The sequence below is a fragment of the Morus notabilis genome, unplaced genomic scaffold (genome assembly GCF_000414095.1).
Source record: "Morus notabilis unplaced genomic scaffold, ASM41409v2 Scaffold831, whole genome shotgun sequence".
In the NCBI taxonomy this organism is placed as follows: Eukaryota; Viridiplantae; Streptophyta; class Magnoliopsida; order Rosales; family Moraceae; genus Morus; species Morus notabilis.
In genome coordinates, this window is record NW_010365466.1 from 18,409 (window position 1) to 39,559 (window position 21,151).

Genomic DNA, 21,151 nt, shown 5'->3' on the forward strand with positions numbered 1-21,151 from the left:
GACAAAGCGAGTGAACTATCTTCTTGTTTAATGCTCGTGGAATTTGACTTGGGAAATCATTTCAGTGGGGTATTATTTGAGAAATTGATGGGTTGAAACGATGTAATATAACTAAAGATTTTGGAGTTATTCAATTATAGATGATAGATAAATTAATGCAATCCCACATTAATTTTGGGCAGAAAATGCGTCTTTGAAATCATTAATGGAGTCTTGAAATCTCTTCTTCTGTCACCTTTCTCATATGAGAATATTTTATGGCTATGTTTCTAAACCTATTTTACTTTCCTAATTGTACAGGTTTAACAGTGGAGATGACTTTTTTGTTGAAACATTTTGTCAAGATGGAAGGATTTACTTCACCATTGCACTTAGACGTTTTGGAGATGACTTCTCTATTTTCTTTTCTTGTTTTGAATGTTGAAGTTTTGGACACTGTATGAATTATGTTGTAGACATAATTTTATTGACAGCTTGGTAGATACTGATAACAATTGATATGTTGAATGTTTTTATGTTTTAATTTGAATGTTCCTATTTAGATATATCACATATCTCGGAATTACCATTTATTTGAATGAATTCAAAAGGATATTAATAATAATTTTAAAAAGTTACAACAGTATGAACATAACAAGGAAAAAAAGTTATTAATCTGTATTGTAGCTATGCTAAAGAACTGTAAGAGGATGAAAATAACTTTTCTTACACGCTATAATACTTCAATTCTATAGCGCTTTTTATAACTCTCTTGAAACACTATGTTTTCTTAGGACCTATAATAGCGCCCGCTGTCCTAGCGCTCTAAAAAGCGCTATTGATAGTGATTAATAGCGTTTTTCGTCAGCTACAAAAGGCCTTTTGTGGTGTAGTGTCGTTTGGAAGAAGAACTTTAATGACCAAAACATGGTCATTTAATATATGAATTTGGATGTCGGTCTCAGTATTGGTCCTTTTGATATGGTTACAACTTATAAAACAAATGCTCTGAAAGATATGGTTACAACTTATAGATCCATGTTTTTTTTTTTTTTTTTTTTTTTTTTTTTTTTTTTTCACGAGTTTTTGGGGGTTTTAGTCTTTCACGAGTTTTAGTGGGTTACTAATTTTGATACAAGTATGGGCGTTCATTTCACTTTTCCAGGTTTTTCCTTTTGGGGTTTTACTAGAAAGGTTTTATCTAATTTTCAAAGGGGTAGTTCCTTAGTTCACTGCTTGTTATTTTTAGCCTCCTGTTGTCTTTTAGAAAGTTTTTCGTTTCTTGTTGTTGCTGATATTTGTCTGTTTTTGAGTTTTGCTCTATTTTGTCCCTTTGTATTATTATGCATTTATTTCTTTTATTTACTAACATAGAGTGAGGAATTTGGTGTATGATAAGAGTTTTACTGGGCGTCAACCTATTTAAGATGTCTTAATCACCATAATTAAATTATTCTTTCTCATCATTTATTCAAAAAAAAAAAAAAAGAAAAAAACACATGGATCTACTTTATAAGAATAATACAAGTATCACGGTCCTCAATTCATTGAACAGCTGGTCATGCTTAAACCTGATAAAAGTTGGACTTTCCATACATCACAGAACAAGTACTACAACATGTAATACACATGGTCCTACTTTATACTAATAATACAAGTATTATGGTCCTCAATAAGTGAATAGCTGATGATGCTTAAATTTTCTTTATATGAGCTAAGGGAATGAAATAATTGGTATAAGAGATTATTAACACTTTATCATTGACAATTGTATGGCTGCTTTAAAAAAAGATTAAGATTGTACCCTCAGGTTCTTGCAGATGAATCAATGGAACTTGAAAAATAGAGAAATAAATTAGAAAACAAATAAAATGTCTTATTAACTTTGTGCTCAATATGACGAGAGATTTAAATTGAGATCAAAATCTTCATGGGGAAATCGTTGTTAATAACATATTTATAAAATTAAATTAAGTGAATAGAATTTTTAAAATAATTTGAAGTAAATATATAGCAGTTTATTATGTAAATGATTCATTTACGACTGATAGTTTTTTTTTACGTGAAAATTTTTTTTACCAATCATAAAAGATAACCTACAAGTTATAAAAATACAACTTGCAGATTATTAGTTTTATAAGATAAATTTATAAACAACTACCATGACCACATAAGTACATAATTAATAAGATTTGACCTAAATGAACTGGATATGCTAATGCTAGCTATAGTTATGAATTATATGATACACACCACAAAGATTTATTTCACATCAACTTAAATCGTATACAATCCATGGAGAGCTTATTAGGTGGTGACCTCACCAAGACTAATATTTCAACAACTGATTAAGCTCTCTTTAATTAAGCATAAAAATATATCACACAAGTAGCAGAACAATATAATAACTGCTGGATATACCAAAGCATTACTAGTACCATAAGGATATTTCCTTAATAATTTGATCATATCTATATGATCTATGCCTTGCCAAAGTGGACATCAAGATCTTTGCTGATGTTGACCATCAGTTTAACGTATTTATCTGGAGGTGGAACACCCTCATGCAGCTTCTCATACTCAATGCTCAGTTTTGCAATGCTGCCTCTACCCTTAGGATTGGGAACCACATGATAAACTGGCTTAAAGAGCTTGTATTCATTGAACACATCTCCTTCAAATCCATTCAGAATCACTGCCTTGTTTGCATCGTCAAATTCCACCTTCTCCTTGAACACCCCACTGGTCCCATCTAATTAATAGTTTTTACAACAAAATCATCATGAGACAAAACATGTAATTACCCACAATTATTTATCTTTTCGGAAAGAATAATACTAGGGATACTAATTCTAATAAAATTCTCATGCCAATTGATTGATGTTTAAAAGATTACCACATCAATTATTAATAGGTGTTACAAGAGTTCAGATTAAAGAATTTGTGTCCTCTAGCATTATTATTTGAGTAAACCATGATAATAAGGATTTTTGTTTTTGATCGGGAAAAAACATATTAATAAAGAGCCACTAACGGGCTAAGATACAACACAAATTCAAAGTCATAGACACAGGCGTCACATAGATAACTAGACAATATAAATGCATCCCTCATTAACCTAACAACTGAGAGAACTCCTACAATAAGTGTTGTACAATAATAAGATTCGATAACATAGAACACTATAATAAGATTTTTAATTTTTCTTAAGACTTTTAATGAAGGTTCCAGATTGTCATAGTGTTGCATGCGTGTATGACACGACGGTTAATTAAAAACCGTAATCGTATATATTGGAAAATTAAAGACTCTGAATACGATGACAGTTTGCCAAACTTACATCGTATCTTTTAATGACGGTTTTTAACCGTCGTCTTATCTCTTATGTCTAGCAGTAGAAACAACTGAAGATGAACCACATCTTAGGCCCAACATGGCACCAATTAGCTACACATCTTAGCCAGGAACTTGTAGATATCTGTAGTCTCAACTGGCCCTCCTTAAATAATCAAGCGATGATAAATTATTATTGCTCATGTTTGGAGTTAGTTTTGTTTTTATTTTTCACATTTTTCGAGAAAGAAAAAATAAAAATAAGAGAGAAACGACGTTTGGCACAATTAAAGACAAAAAACAGAAATGAAAACGATATTTTGATTTAGTGTAAAATGAGAGAGAAATGAAAAACGGCTTTTAGTCATTTTTCATTTTTTGTTTCCATTTTCTTCCCTCTTGAGCACAAAGAGAAAGAGACATTAATGAATTTTTTTTTATACTGAAAACAATCTCTTGATAAAGCTACCAAACGCATTTTCAAACATGATTTCTGTTTGAGATTGAAAACATTTTCATTTTCATTTTCATACAAAAATAAAATCATTTTAGAACGAGTTCTAAACACACCCATTATGTCTTCCCATACTTAAGAAGGATCAATTAAGCATAGGATGTTTGGTAACTAATTATTTACATTTTAACAAGCTAGCTACCTTAATTGGATGATACGGCTTGAAATCCGACATGACTCGTATGTTACCATCTGAATACCATTACGTGTCCATGGCATATCTCCTGTCTAATTTCATAAATGTCACAAGAGAAACAGAATTTTCCATGTGCAAGGAAAAAGTATTGAGTCTTTTTTTTTAATCACATTTTTAATTGCTTTAGATCTTGAAATATGTACGGGTAAGGTTGTCCAGATTATTACTTTTATTAAAAAAAAAAAAAAAAACAAGAAGAACAAGAATAAAAAAATTGGGTTAATTGATGGATCAGATCTGTTCCAACCAACCATAAGCAAACCACCATAACTCTTTCTTCTAAAACCACAGCTTGAGTTCCAGCCTCAGCCTCATACTCGAGAAGGTGAGTTTCAAGATCTTTCGAGACATCAGAGAGAAACTGAAGCAGTGTGTGGGGGTCTATAATTTCACCATGATGCTTTTCATACTCCAAAGTCCAGTGCAAAAGGCTTCCCTCACCCTCAGGTTTGGGATTAGCTTGGACAGTGATAATGAAGCTCTTGAAGTGCTCCAAAAGGTCTCCTTCAATCACTCTGAAAGTGATTAAATTTTTCTCGTCATCTATGGCTTCAACTATTTCCTTCGCGACTCTCGGCTTCCCATCTAAGGTTTCATACACATCGGGTTTAGATTTCACATACATAATAATATTTTGAAATTCAAAGTGAACAACTAATACTTTGTTTGTTTTGAGAGTTCTGGCCTGGTTCTGGACCATAGTTCTTTATTCGCTACAGTATTTTTCTCTGATAAAAAATTTAAATTTCAAAAATCAAAATCATGAACCATGGTTCTGAACCCATGAACTAAATGCCACATAAAAGACGGATCACGAGGTTTATCCATAATATTCTAAAATTATATTACATACAAGTGGTCATGAATATTTTTGAACAGTCTAACTCCCATTAAATTTTTTGTTAAATTTTGGAAGAGTTGATTTTCATATATTTTCTTTTATATGCTAAAACAACATGCACTAGTGTACTACCATAAAAACGTGTTTCATTTTATACCATCATGAGATGAAAATATCAAAATTTCTACCATTGAAGAAAGGGAGATTACGATTTGAGCTTATTTAGAAATTATTACCATGGACCTAGTTCCAGAAGATGACAGAGCCCACAGGCCCCCATTCACCTTCATGTATTTCACAACCATGAACTTTGTCGCTTGAATGATTGGATATGTGGTGAGGTCTGTGCTTGAATATGTCATGGAACTTCTTGGGAGAAGCTTTGCTTTCTACATCTGTCTCCAGCTTTCCATAGACGTCAGACGACATTTTTTTTATTTTTTTTTTTTTCCTTTTCTATATGATAATAGAGAAGACTAGGAACAAGAAGGACGATTTGTTGGGAGAAAAAGTATTTGCACTTAACACCCTTTTATAGAAGATCATCATACCAATAAGAAATTCCCTGTAGCCTTAATTATTTTTTCCATACTATTACGTGATTGTATTTAACGGGATTATTTTAAAGTGCTACTTGATCACGTGAATTCCTTTAACATACTATTATTGTAGTCGATGAACATCTAATCTTATAAAGTAAGGATGTAAAGAAAAAATACCTAAACTTATCTTATCAAAATCATGTCATGCTTTACTGAGGAAGCAGAAGCTTAATTGAAGGAAGAACGAAACGGTATAATAAAAGGGTAAATCAATTAACCTGTTCATTCACACAGAATATCAGAAAAATGTTTTTAAAAACCGCTGATTTACGCAAAACAGAAGCTGAAAATTACCCTATTCTATAATTAAAGATAATGAAAAAGTAAAATTTTCCATATTTTGAGCTGGAAACTAAAATTGAAACTATTAGACATAAAGAAAAAGAAAGCGCAATCGGAACTGAAATCTGAATTTACTCGGTCAACTTAATATGAAAACAAAAGTTACTAAAAAAACACATATGTTTCGTCTAAATTCGACATCGCCAAAAGAACTCATGAAAATCAAAAAATTTGTTTTATTTGACTTTGAGATGTTCCCAACGCGCCATAAAGACTAGATCCTTATACACAGCATCATCTATCCCTTTTTACGAATACTATTCTTATCACTGTATTCTTAAAAACTTACTAAACTCCCCGTCTAAAGGGTAAGCTACATAAGCAATAAATTGATTTTCTTCCCCAGCAACGGGCTCGATGTTGTAGCATTGACCTTTGTAGCGATCAAGACTGGTAAGCCCGTCTTCTTGTACCCTTGAATCCGCAAGTACCGGCGGAGGACCAAGAAATTACCCGCCCCCGTACATCTGTAACAGTCACAATACTATTGTTAAAACTTGCTTGGACATGAATAACTCCCTTTGGTATTCTACGTACATTTCGTTGAGCACAACGGAAATTTATAATTTAACAAGAATTAAATTATTTTCTCAAAAAAAGAAAAAAATGAAATACTAAATAGATTAGGGGTTGTTTAACGGAAATTCTGAATCAAAAAAGAAATACTAAATTCTCAAAAAATCCCGTGAGAAATTTGACAGAAATGTTTAAATTGCCAACGCTTTAAGTGTTTAGGAATTGTTTTTCCAAAATTGAAAGAATAGAGATCAAATTGACACTTACTAAATAGATTAGAGATTATTTGTGCCAATTACACTCTTTTTATTTTGTTGATTTTAAACTGAGTAGTCGGTATTTCTATTGGGCTTGCCTCACCTCACCCTTTTCCTTCAGGTGGTGTATAGATTGTCATAATAGCTAGATTACAAAAATATTTTCAGTTGTCTCTTGGTAATACCCTCCAGCGAGGCTATGGATTTCCTTTTATGTGTAATAGTTATTTGAACTTGTATTATAGGATTAAATTCCTAAATGAATCTGTATTGATGGATACTAAATATTCTTGGATGTAAATGAGTGATGCATAATGAACGCCTCTTTATGATAGTTTGTCTTATCTCTATGTTTTACATGTAGACACATTATTGTGGTTGTTATTGATCGATTTCAAATCAGGGGATTCTTTCATATTTGTGCAGGAATCTACATTTTAGAAAGACTTAAGTCTAGTTCATTTTACCGATTTGAGTTTATTATAGTAAAAACTTTTTAGAAACAGTCACATTTAACTTTCTTGTTACAGTAAAAAACTTTCACATAAAGTCACATCTTAACTCGAATTAAAAACTAGAATTATCGAACTAAACGGACCCTTAATAAATTTACCATTGAATGCGGTTATGGGTCGTGACAATTAATTTCTTTCTTTTATTTTTTATTATTTCTTTTTTTTAGCAATTTTGAATTTTTCATTTAAATTTAGAATATTTGGATGATGTGCAGTGTTTGGTCTTGGGAGAAAATGATTTTCAACAGTATCAGTGTTCAAGCAAAGGTTAGAATTGTTTCCGCACTGCTAGCTAGTTTGATGAAAATTGTTTTTGTTTGGCCATTTTCAGGGTTTTTTTTTTTGTTTCTTTTTTGTTAATAAAGGGTCGAAATTGTGTAAAATTAAGAAAATAGTCGGTTTTCTCTTTATTATCAACTTAGTGGTTAATTACTGATTAAGTACTTAATCTATCACTAATTAATTTTAGTTATCACTGATCATTGGCAAGGAGGAATTTATTCTATTGATCTTGACAAGGAAGAATGAAGAAAATACAGTAATGGGGAAAATTTTAGCTTTGTTTCTAATAGCACTTCACGTCCTTCATTAATGACGTCAGGTTTGGAAACAGCTTCACCGTCTAATGAATTGAAGGAAGATGCTTCTTATGATCAAAAAAGTGTTGAGGGTTACATCTTAAGATTTATCGATAGTGATGATAAATCATATGATAAGTCCAAAAGTCGTATAGACGGGATTAACTTAATAGTGGAGAAATTTGAAACCTGTTTAGTTCGCTGATTCGAGTTTTTAATTCGAGTTAAGATGTGACTTTATGTGAGAGTTTTTTACTGTTTTAAAAAAATTAGGCCCCGTTCATTTCGCTGATTCGAGTTTAGAATTCGAGTTTTGCTACAGTAAAAAGCTCTCACAAACAATCACATCTAACTTTTTTGCTACAGTAAAAAGCTCTCACATAAAATCACATCTAAACTCGAATTAAAAACTCGAATCAGCGAACTAAACGGGCCCTTAGACGTGACTATTTCTGAGAGCTTTTTACTGAAACAAAACTCGAATTCTAAATTCGAATCGGTAAAATAAACGGAGCCTTGATAATTACCAGAGAAATTGTAGTAAACCAAGTTTTGATACCTTTGAGAGTAAATATCAGATATATCAATCATTGGAAATTAATAGGTCATTCTCAATTTTCAATTTTTTGTTTTCAAATTTTAACTTTTGATTTTTAATTTTTTTTTCTCTCTCTTCTTTAAACTCTGTTTCTCTTAGAGGTGACAATTTATATTAAGGGGTCATGTTCGGGTCAACCCGTTTATTAATCATGTCAGAACATATAAAAAAAAAAACCAAAGAAGATGGGTTAGGGGCTTGTTATGAAAGTCTCTTTTTGAGGGTGTCAATCTAATTAAGACGTTTTAGGAGATCTTGATACTTGTGGGCTCAAAAAAAGAAAAAATGTTGATACAAGTACAATAAATATTATTATTATTATTATTATTATTATTATTTTGAAATTAGAGAAAAAATAACTGTCAAAGTAACCTTAAAATCCTTAACTAACTCTAAAACTAAATAAATAAATAAACAACCCTGACTAGGTTTACATCGCTCAAGAAAACTAAAATTATTACCCTCTACTAGTCCTCCACTATTTATCTATTATAATTAGCAATGAAAAGTTAATACAAAGTGCTAAGAAAATGCTATAATCTGATATGATGGTAATAGATTATTGGCTCACCTCTCCCTTTTCCTTCAGGTGGTGTATAGATTGTCATAATAGCTAGTAGTGCTGCAAATTCGGGCGGCGGGCATGCCCGGTGCCTCTTGCCGCCCGACCATGGTATTTTCAGGCATGGGTTCGGGCAGCCCGAAAATATTCATCCTCCCCGACTGCCCGCCGCCATGGAGAAGTCGTCCCCCGCCGTTCGCCGGAATTTTTTTAAATTTTCCGGCATGACCCGATTGCCCGAATTTTTTTGACCGTTAGCCCGAAAATGCTCGAATTTTAAACCAAACGGATCTTTTTTGCCCGAACCCGACCCGAACCTGAATTTTGCCCGAAAAATCAAACCCAACGGTCGGATTTTTACCGTTGCCCGACCTGCCCGAAAGCTGCATGAACTGCCCGAAAATTATACTAGCCGTTGGACCCGAATTTTTGGGGGAAAATTTTTTTGTTTCAACCCAAAAATTTTCCTATAAATACCCCCCCTCCCCCCAACTATTTTCCTCACCCAAAAACTCTCATTCTCTCTCAATTTCTCTTAATCTCTCTTAATCTCGCTTAAATCTCTCTTCATCTCATTTAATTTCTCTCAAAGCGCTCTCAATCTCTCTTATTTTTCATAATGGCTTCTTTTAGTTATGGTAGTGATATTCCCATTGATGCCCAATTCAACATCAAAGAAGGGTAATTTTCTAATGTTTTTCAAATGCAGGAATCGCAAACTATGGAAAGAGTTGCTGATGAAACTGCAAATCCGACCCCTAGTGGGCGTACTAGAGGTCGGGGACGTAATGATGGTGGCATTGGTGGCCGTGGAGGAGAGGTAAGCGGTAGTACTAGTGCAAGTGTTGCAAGTTCTAAGAAGAAATGTAAGTGCACCTCAGCAGTTTGGAAGCACTTCAACACATTCGAAGATGTCGAAAATAACGGTAACATTAAATACATAGCTCAATGTAAATATTGTGATGAGAAATTACAAGGTAACGCTATTCACGGCATTACACACTTAAGAAGATACTCTGAAAAGTGTCTTCAAAAGTAAAGAGACGGAGCTGATCTCCGCCAAACGTAATTATCGTTTGACCGCCAAATCGGCGGTCTAAGCACGTGAAAATACGATCCGCAAGTTGATCGTATGGAAATGACATGATTAATAGCCACATTAGATCAACCACTAAGTTTTATTGAACAAAGAAATTGGCAGTTGTATATTAAAATTATACATAATCCTAATGCACAATTTTTTTCTAGAGGTCTAAGCACGTGAAAATACGATCCGCAAGTTGATCGTATGGGAATGACATGATTAATAGCCACATTAGATCAACCACTAAGTTTTATTGAACAAAGAAATTGGCAGTTGTATATTAAAATTATACATAATCCTAATGCACAATTTTTTTCTAGAACTACTCTTAGGAAAGATGCATTAAAATTATATAAACAAGAAAAGGAAGCATTAATCAACCTTCTACACTCTACTAGCGGTTGCGTTGTGTTAACAGCGGATATTTGGTCCGCTGTTGCCAACAAGGATTATTTAGTTGTAACCGGACATTATTATAAAGGTTTTAATTTGGATAAGAGTGTCTTAGGTTTCAAATGTGTTATAAGATCACATACTGCCAATTTAATATATAACACAATTTTATCTGTTATTGATGAATATAGCTTAAGAGATAGAATAATGGTCATAACATTAGACAATGCAACTGCAAATACTAAAGCAATAGAACTTTTTGAAAATGATTTAAGTTTATTCGGTAATAATGATATATTTCACCAACGTTGTGCATGTCATATAATTAATTTAATAGTAAAGTCCGGTTTAAAATCAATGTCAAGTCATATTAAAAGAATTAGAGATAACATTACTTGGATTCAAGGTAGTAATCGAAGAATACAAGATTGGTTTAGATTTCTACAAGCATGTAATCAAAATCCTAGAGCATTAGCCTTAGATATGCCCATAAGATGGAACTCTACTTACATAATGCTTAAACAATGCATCCCCTATAAAGATGCTATAACAAATTATGTTAGTGCAAAATTAGGAACATGATTTATAGATGAAACTGATTGGCAAATTGCCGAACTTTTGAATAACTTTTTAGGTAGATTTCACGAGGTTACCTTAAAGCTTAGTGGAACTTGTCACCCAACTTCACCATTAGCGTTAGGAGAACTTTTAAGAATGTCTATTTTATGTAGTGAATTTAGGACACACGAGGTTTTAGGAGTTCCTATCGCCTCTATGGAAAAGAAGTTTAAAAAATATTGGTCTAAATTACCCATGTTGTATGGTTTCGGTGTTATTTTTTGCCTTAGATTAAAATTAGAAGGTTTAGAAAGTGGATTAGATAACTTAGGTGAATTTTTAGCTATCGACACTACTGACCAATTTTCTATTATAAAGGAAAAAATATATTCTCTATATATTTCTTACGAAAGTAGGTTTAGAAACACACATCGTGTTGAACAATCGCAACAACGAGATGACAATCCGCATTCATTCTTGAATGTTTTCGGGTTGTCTAAGAAGAAGAAGAAGACGACGATGATGACTCAAGGTCAAGAAGAATCTGGGCGTGGATCTTCATCAAGAGGTGGCGGCTGATTCAACAAGTTAATGGCGTACCTGAGTGAAGGCTTAGTTATAGACAGTAGTGAAATGTTTGATTTGGTTGAGTGGTGGAGGGCACGAGCATTAACTTGGCCAATCCTAACGCGACTGGCAATGGATATTTCTTCGATCTTAGTCTCCACTGTTGCAGCCGAACAAGCATTCAGTACAATCGGCCGAATACTTGAAGAACGGAGAAACACATTGCAGCAGGATATTGTTGAAGCTTTGTTATGCATCAAGGATTGGGACCGTTCCAACCAACGCTTACACGATACAATCTCACCGGCAAACCAAGAATGGATCGATGAATTTAATTGATTAACTTTTAATTTTCAAGATGATCATTCTGCTTCAAATTAAATTTTATTTTTCTAATTTGTAAATATTTATTTACTTTGTAATTTCTAATTTGTATAGTGTTATTGTAATCTTGTATAGACTTTGTAAGTTCATCAAATTTGTAATTTGTCCCACAACGATTGCACTCTTTTTTCCTTATCAAGTTTTTATCCCAATTGGGTTTTTCTTAGTAAGGTTTTTAACGAGGCAATCATGAATTATAAATTTATAAATCAATGTAGAAATAATTTTTTTTATATAGTTCGTGTGTTCATTTCAAATTTTAAATTGTAATATACACATTGTAATTATACAAATACAACATAAAACACCGGCAAACCAAGAATGGATCGATGAATTTAATTGATTAACTTTTAATTTTCAAGATGATCATTCTGCTTCAAATTAAATTTTATTTTTCTAATTTGTAAATATTTATTTACTTTGTAATTTCTAATTTGTATAGTGTTATTGTAATCTTGTATAGACTTTGTAAGTTCATCAAATTTGTAATTTGTTCTACAATAATTGCACTCTTTTTCCCTTACCAAGTTTTTATCCCAATTGGGTTTTTCTTGGTAAGGTTTTTAACGAGGCAATCATGAATTATAAATTTATAAATCAATGTAGAAATAATTTTTTTTATATAGTTCGTGTGTTCATTTCAAATTTTAAATTGTAATATACACATTGTAATTATACAAATACAACATAAAAATATAATATAAAAAAAATTTTGAAAATTCGGGCAGCTGGTCGGGCATCGGGCAGCCCGACCGAGCACGGGCAGGCACCCCCTGCCTGAAGCCCGTTCATGGGCAATTTTCGGGTCGGGTCAGGCAGCCTGAATTATCGGGTAGTTTGGGTTCGGTACTCAGGCAAAAATTCAGACTTTTCGGTGGTCACGGGCGGCTCGTCCAAAGTTTCAGCACTAATAGCTAGATTACAAAAACGTTTTCAGTTGTCTCCTGGTAATACCCTCCAGCGAGGCTATGGATTTCCTTTTATGTGTAATAATTATTTGAACTTGTATTAGGATTAAATTCCTAAATGAATCTGTATTGCGGGAAACATTTATTTTGTGGATTAAAATCATGAGATTAGAACTATTTTTTATTTACGTTTATTTTTTGTAAGAGAAAACATTGTAGCGAACCATGAACTATGATTCAAATCATAGTATGAATCCTCTAACCAAACGTCTCCAAATATTACTGCATGTAAATGAGTGATGCATAATGAACGCCCCTTTATGATATTTTGTCTTAGCTCTATGATTGACATGTTGACACATTATTGTGGGTGTTATGGATCGAATTGAAATTAGGGGATTCCTTCAAAAGTTTCATATTTGCGCAGGAATCTACATTTTAGAAAGACTTAAGCCTCATTTATTTTACTGATTTAAGTTTATAATTCGAGTTTATTGCAGTAAAAACTTTTCAGAAGCAGTCACATTTAATTTTTTTGCTACAGTGAAATTTTTTTACATAAAATTACATCTTAAGTTAAATTAAAAGTTTGTATCATCGAACTAAACGAACCCTCAATAAATTTACCATTGAGTGCGGTTATGGGTCATGACAATTAATTTCTTTCTTTTATTTTTTATGATTTCTTTTTTTAGCAATTTTGAATTTTTCATTTAAATTTAGAATATTTGGATGATGTGCAGTGTTTGGTCTTGGGAGAAAATCATTTTCAACCAAGACAAAGGTTACAATTGTTTCCGAACTGCTAGCTAGTTTGATCAAAATTGGTTTTGTTTGGCCATTTTAAGGGTTGTTTTTTAAATAAATGGTCGAAATTGTGTAAAATTAGGAAAATAGTCGGTTTGCTTTTTATTATTAACTTAGTGGTTAATTACTGATTAAGTACTTAATCTATCACTAATTTATTTTAGTTATTCTACTAATCATGACAAGGAGATATCAAGAAAATATAGTAATGAGGAAAATTTTAGCTTTGTTCTAACAGAACTTCACGTCTAATGTATTGAAGGAATATGCTTCTTATGAGCAAAAGAGTGTTGAGGGATACTTCTTAAGATTTATCGATAGAGATGATAAATCATATGATAAGTTCAAAAGTCGTATAGACGGGATTAACTTAATAGTGGAGAAACTTGATAATTACCAGAAATTGTAGTAAACCAAGTTTTGATACCTTTGAGAGTAAATATCAGATTTATTAATTATTAGATATTAATAGGTCATTCTCAATTTTCAATTTTTTATTTTCAAATTTTAACTTTTGATTTTTAATTTTTTTTTTCTCTTTCTTCTTTCAACTCTGATTCTTTTTGAGGTGACAATTTGTGTTATTGAGTCGTATTCGTGTCAATAAATTTATTAATCGTGTCAGTAAATATCAATTAAAACACGACCTGTTTATTAAACTTGTTAAAAATATTAATTCAAATACGAATCATTTATTAATCGTGTTAATCATGTCAACCTGTATAAGCCGTTTAAATTAATAGGTTGAATAAATAACTAATATAATAATGATGTGTTTAACACGATCATGACATGTTTAACATGTATATTGGTCAATTTATCATTTTCTTTAAGAAAAATAAATGAATTTTACGTATAAATATTAAAATTCACATCATTTATATTTAATATGTCATATAAGCTTTCATGGTATATCACATATCATTACATTACAGATGACACATATAGTTAATCGTATCAATTCGTGTCACTCTATATTAAAAGGTCAATTTTAACTTAATTTATTTATTAATTGTGTTAATCGTGTCAATTTAATTATAATCTAAACTCATTTATAATAAATATAAATCTATTAATTTTATACATATTTTAAATCGTGTCATTATATTACTACTCAAATCGTCAGAGAAACTTTCTCTTTCTTTCTTTAGACTAGAATTAGGCTTCTTCTTTCTCTTTCCTCATCTGGAGAAGAGAAGTGAAGTGACAGATAAGTTATTTTTTTTAAATAAAACACAAAAATAGACGTTTGAATGTCATCAATTAATTGTTTGATAAGATATTAGAAGCATGACTCGATAATTCAGTACTACAAAAATTACGAGTCAGTTATCTTTTCCAAATAAAAAAAGTGATACTTATTAGTTTGACAAACAGCACTATTCATCATAGACAACTCAACAGAGTAACGATTTTAGTCTGATAATCGATCTTAAAAAAGAAAAAAAAAGGAAAAAAAAAACCAAAAAAATAGGGAGAACTTTGTATAAATAGACTAAGTAAAATGTGTTTTTAAGTAAATAAACCACAAAAAAATAAATTGAGTAAATAATCTAACTTCCACATCAGCATTCCACGTCATTAATTATGCTTTTAGGGTTTTCTTTCTCCTCCTCCTCTTCCATTTCGCGCCATTTTGTTCTCCCAGCCGCCTTCAATTTCTCCTCTCTTCTTCTCAAGTCATCGTCGTCGCATAACCTCATTAACATTATTATCTTGCCCATTCAACGTTTTTTTCTCGTCCAAAACGAAGTTTGAAGAAGAGCTACTAAATAAGTCTTTCATTTTCTATATCTCTCGTGGTGTTTTTCATTGTTGTTCATATGTTTTTAAGATGAGAATGTAGTTAAAAATGTTAAAAATCCATTAAAATAGTAATTTTACATGTTAAAAGACTAGTTTACATTGTCTGATATGATGAAGATCTACTGAATTTTGAAAAAAAAAGGTTGATCGGTTCGCGGTCTGTTCTTAGTCTGTTCTTATAACATGGTCGATTCGTGGTCTGTTCTTGGTCTGTTCTTGGTCTGTTCTTATCACATGGTCGGTTCGTGGTCTGTTCTTGGTCTGTTCTTATAACATGGTCGGTTCGTGGTCTGTTCTTGGTCTGTTCTTATAACATGGTCAGTTCTTGATCTGTTCTTGGTCTGTTCTTATAACATGGTCGGTTCGTGGTCTGTTCTTGGTCTGTTCTTGATCTGTTCTTATAACATGGTCGGTTCATGGTCTGTTCTTGATCTGTTCTTATTGCATGGTCGGTTCTAGTCTGTTGATGGTCTGTTCTTGGTCTGTTCTTATTGCACGGTCAGTTTTTAGTCTGTTCTTATTGCACAGTCGGTTCTTAGTCTGTTCTTGGTCTGTTCTTGGGTTATTCTTATTATATGGTTTGTTCTTGGTCTGTTCTCATTATATGGTATGTTCTTAGTCTGGTCGTGGGATATTTGGTTTGGTTTAATGACATATTATTATCTTGATTAAATTTTTGCAGTTTTAAAATCTAAATAATGGCTCAGTGGAGGATTTTTTTTGACATTGGAGGAAAATGGGATGAGACTGAAAGTTGTTGGGTGTGGCATACAGATTGTAATTTAATTGGCATATATATGGATGAGAAGGATACTCTCGAAACCTTCGTTGATAAGATTTGTAGAAAATGCAGAATTGATGGGCAAAAACATTCTTTGCAGTTATCATGGGTACCGAATTTGAAACAGATATCGTTGCCTGTTGTAATGAAAGACAATAATGATTTGTTATTCTTCAGGGATATAGCACACGAGGTACCGCTATACGTGATAGTGGATGGGAAGGTTATGAATCCCGAAGAACATCTTGATGGAGTCAACATTAGGAGAAATCCTTTGCATGATGATTTTTTTTATCGTGATTTTATGGGTAATGTAGCTACAGATGAGTTTTTGACTCGTAATGATATTCCACCATAGTCACAACCACAACCAGAGTCACAGCCACAGCGAGAGCCACAACCGCTTAGAAGTTGGTCAGTACTTTACAAGTAAGAATGATTTGAAGGAAAAGCTGCATTTAATAGCTTTGAAAGGGAAGTTTGAGTTTCAAACAACAAAATCAAATAAAGACGTGCTTGTAGTAGAGTGTGTGGATCCGAGATGTGTGTGGCGTATCCGAGCCTGCAAATTGAGACTGTCGAACATGTTTGTAATCCGTAAGTATAATGGTGTTCACTCTTGCTCGTTAGAAAAGCGTTCAGCGAAGCACAGGCAAGCAACGTACTCCGTTATTGGAAGTTGCATGAAAAACCAATTTATAGGGGTCAAACAGGGTCCGGTTCCGAAATCAATTCAGAAATATGCCCGTGACGAATTCGGGACGGACTTCAGTTATTACAAAGGATGGAAGACTCGTGAGCATGCACTTCAACTCGTAAGAGGTATGGCCGAAGAAAGCTTCACTAAGCTCCCATCATACTTTAATATGGTGTCTTTTACTAATCATGACAGCATCACCAATATTCATTTTGATGAACAGAACCGTTTTATCTATCTTTTCCTACCATATGGACCTTGTATACGAGGTTTTGGTTGCATGAGGAAAGTTATCAGTGTTGATGGAACGTGGTTGAAGGGAAAATTCAGAGGTACGTTGTTAGTTGCCACTGCACAGGATAATGAACGTCATTGTTATCCCATCGCATGGGCCATTGTACACTCAGAGACTGATGCATCCTGGACATGGTTCTTCTCGAACTTGAAGGTGATTATCACTGATTCTGAGGAATTAGTTTTTATTTCTGATAGGAATCAAAGTATAAGTAATGCATTGTCTACAGTTTATTCATTAGCACATCACAATTGTTGCACATGGCATGTGTCTCAAAACATCAAGAGTAATTTCATATGCAGCGGTGTTCTGCCATTGATCTTTAAAACCGCTGAGGCCTACCGCATTGACGAGTTTTCAGTCTTGTTTGATGAGTTGTCTGCAAGATATCCCAGTATTGCTAGATACCTACAGGAGCAAGTTCGTTTTGAAATGTGGTCTCGTGCTCATTTTAAAGGAAATTGATATAATATTATGACCACAAACATGTCTGAGCCAGTTAATGCAATGCTCAAAGATGTTCGAGATTATCCTGTCATTACCCTCTTTAATTTTATACAAGCGAAGATGTCAGAGTGGTTTAATAACAGGCGGGTTGAAGCTTCTAAAACTAAAACATTATTAAAGCCAAGTGTGGAAAAAACTCTTCGTGAGAGGCACAACAAAGCGGGATTTCTAACGGCCACAAGACTTAATACTGTTGAGTTCCAAGTGACAGGTGGAGAGGCCACTGCAATTGTCAACATTGGAGCGAAGAGTTGCACTTGTCGTGTGTTCGACCTTGAGCAGATACCATGTGAGCATGCAATATCATGTTGTAGAGAAGTAGGAATGTCACTCTATGATTTATGCTCAAAATACTACAGGACAGAAGCTTGGGCTCTTGCGTATGCTGAGACAATCTATCCTGTGCCGGATACTTTGCAATGGGATATTCCGAATCACGTAAAGGAAGTTTACCTTCTTCCACCGCGAGTTGTAACAAAGAGGGGCAGGCCAAAGCAAAAACGCATTCCCAGCATAGGTGAGTTCACACGAAGACAGAATCGATGTGCTAGGTGTGGAATATAGACACTATCAGAAGAAATGTAAGAACGCACCGATGTAATCATGACTTATAAATTTTGGTGTTACAATTTTGGTGTTACAATGTATTTACACTTATTATATTCACCGGGTTGTTAAATGTATTCAGCAGGTTATTATCGCTTTGGGGAAGCTTATATTTATGGGGAAATGCTGCCCAAATTTTTAAACAATAATGTTTTTTTTTTTTTTTAGAAAACATCAAACCAGTCCCACAAAAGGCTGTGCGGGGGGGGAACTGGCATGCGCGGGGGGGCACTGGCGCACGGGGGGTGGCACTGGCGACCAGAACTGACTAATATAGCAAGAACAGACCAGAACCGACTAACATAGCAAGAACAGACCAGAACCAACCGAGAACAGACTAAGAATAGACCAAAAACAGACTCTTGTAAAAAATTAAAAAACATACAGTTTTCATATTTTTTGGACTTTTTGGGTATTAATAAACATTGTAGTTTATAAAAGAGAAAAAAAAATTGGTTAGAAATGAAAAACCCAAGAACAAACCAAGAATAGACCAAGAACAAATCAAGAACAAACTCTTGTAAAAAATTAGAAAAGATACATTTTTTTCATATTTTTTGGACTTTTTGGGTATTAATAAACATTGTAATTTATAAAAGAGAAAAAAAAATTATTTAGAAAAGAAAAAACCTAGAACAGATCGAGAACAGACTAAGAACAGACCAAGAACATACTCTTGTAAAAAATTAGAAAACATACATTTTTTCATATTTTTTGGACTTTTTGGGTATTAATAAACATTGTAGTTTATAAAAGAGAAAAAAAAAATTGGTTAGAAATGAAAAAACCTAGAACAGACCGAGAACAGACTAAGAACAGACCAAGAACAGACTCTTGTAAAAAATTAGAAAAGATACATTTTTTTCATCTTTTTTGGACTTTTTGGGTATTAATAAACATTGTAGTTTATAAAAGAGAAAAAAAATTTGTTAGAAATGAAAAAACCTAGAATAGACCAAGAACAGACGAAGTCGCAAATGCCAAAGATATGTCTCATTAGAGTGAGAAGTTTTAAGCCTTTTAGAGTTATTAACAACTTTAGTGTTTAGCAGTGAGTCCATCTTAGGTTTGATAAAATATAGATTATTTTGCATCCATCCATCACAGATAAAAGACTTGTTTTTACGAATCACAACTTTATTATTAAAAGAAACTGAATAAGAATCCTTAAATAAACAAGCAACAGAAATAAGATTCCTCTTAAATTGAGGAACATAAAAACAGTCTCGCAAAAATAAACTCCTATAACTATCAAAATAAAGATGGACGTCTCCCACTGCTTTAGCCAACACTAGTGTTCCATCGCCCATCCTCAACGTGAAGCTATCATTTAGAAGACTTCTCGTTTGCTTGAACCCCTGCGGAGAAACACACACATAATTAGTTGCTCCAGAATCTATGACCCAATTGTCACTGGATTCCTCAACCAGACATGCTTCCACAATCAAAAGATCACACTCATCTCCTTTGCCTTTAGCGGCTAGGTAGTCTTTGCAATTCTTCTTCATGTGCCCCACCTTCCCGCAATGAAAGCACTTAAGCTTGTTCGGGTTCTTCTTCTTCTTTTTCTTGCCCTTGTTTGGCGGAACTGAAGAACACTCCTTCTTAGCTACTCGGTTCTTCTTTCCATTCCCTGGAGAGGGTTTGGAGGAAGATGCCTCAGCAAAGTTGGCCTCCACAATAGTCGACCCGTTGATCATCCGCTCGAACTTTTGGAGTTCTTGCATCAACTCTGTCAAGGTTATATTCTATCTAGCGCTCAAATTGAACGTTGCCCTAAACGGAATATACTCCTTCGACACAGTCTCAAAGATCATGGTCAATTGAGACTCAGCATCGATGTCGGCCCCTTTAGTCTGAACTTCAGCCAAATAGCCTATCACCTTCAGCATATGTTCCTTTATGGAAGACCCAGCCTTCTGTCTGCAGTTAATGAGGTTACTTAGGGCTTCCCAACATTTTTCAGCGGCTGGGCCACCGAACATGTCCTCAAGATTATCCATAATCTGACGAGCAGTTATGTAATCTTCATGTTGTGCTTGTAGCACAATAGACATGCTCGCCATCATATAACAGTGAGCCATATCGTCAGAGTCCTTCCAGCGTTGATACGCTACGAAAACCTCATTAGGAGCATCAACAGGTGGCTCCGGAGGACAAGGTGTATTGAGTACGAAATTCAGTTTCTCAAAGGTTCGGACGATCTTTAGGTTCCTTTTCCAATCGGTAAAATTCTCGCCAGTTAAGTTGTGTTTATTAAGTATCGATGATAATGCGCTAGAAGACATTTTGATCTACAATAAACATTCATATATCTAGTATAAGCAAACTTTCATTTGATTCTCCATACTCCACATTCAAGCCTTTATTAATAGCATTTATGTATTTAAAACACCATGGTCGAATATGTCCAGGAATATTGTAAAAATGACAAATAGGGACATACCTATTTGTTGTTTGTCTTTTTGCAACAGGTCTTGCAACACACTTCTTACCTGATCCTACCTGTGATTTCTGAAATGCCTGCGTTCTGGTGGCTTCTTTCACAAAAACAGTCTTTCTAGAGATTCCGCGACCCTTGTATCCAATCCCTGAATGATCACTACTAGTTTTCTGTTGTGAAAGAAGGTGATCTAATTTTGCAGTTCCCGAATTCAGCATTCTTAAATTCTTCTGGGTCTGCTCCAATTTGAATCTGGTTTCAACAAGCTTTCTCTGATGCTTTGTTGCCAAGATTTCATAATTTGTTGCAGCCTTCTTTAACTTATCTCTTAACTTTGTTATGATAGTGACTTCATCTTTTAGAGATTTATTTCTATTACAAACAACAAGCCACTTGTTGTTCATCTTCTTATAAGCCTCATGTATCTTCTCAACACTCAGGTCATCATCGTCACTATCACCTTCAGTATCGTCCTTGGAACC

General features: G+C 33.5%; 3 protein-coding genes across 3 annotated transcripts; 2 read left to right on the forward strand and 1 right to left on the reverse strand.

Annotated features, from left to right (window-relative positions):
* Positions 1 to 2,459: 2,459 nt before the first annotated feature.
* LOC112093566 (MLP-like protein 43) lies at positions 2,460 to 5,292 on the reverse strand. Its single transcript, XM_024172261.1, has 4 exons — positions 5,148 to 5,292; positions 4,285 to 4,607; positions 3,985 to 4,054; positions 2,460 to 2,731 (listed from the first exon to the last, which is right to left on the reverse strand). The coding sequence occupies exons 1-4, from the start codon at positions 5,290 to 5,292 to the stop codon at positions 2,460 to 2,462; spliced, it is 810 nt and encodes a 269-aa protein (XP_024028029.1).
* Positions 5,293 to 16,462: 11,170 nt separating this feature from the next.
* LOC112093567 lies at positions 16,463 to 17,578 on the forward strand. Its single transcript, XM_024172262.1, has one exon. It carries the CDS (start codon positions 16,463 to 16,465, stop codon positions 17,576 to 17,578), a length of 1,116 nt encoding a protein of 371 aa, XP_024028030.1.
* A 21-nt stretch (positions 17,579 to 17,599) lies between these two features.
* On the forward strand, positions 17,600 to 18,184 carry LOC112093568. The gene has a single exon (XM_024172263.1). It carries the CDS (start codon positions 17,600 to 17,602, stop codon positions 18,182 to 18,184), a length of 585 nt encoding a protein of 194 aa, XP_024028031.1.
* Positions 18,185 to 21,151: the final 2,967 nt, after the last annotated feature.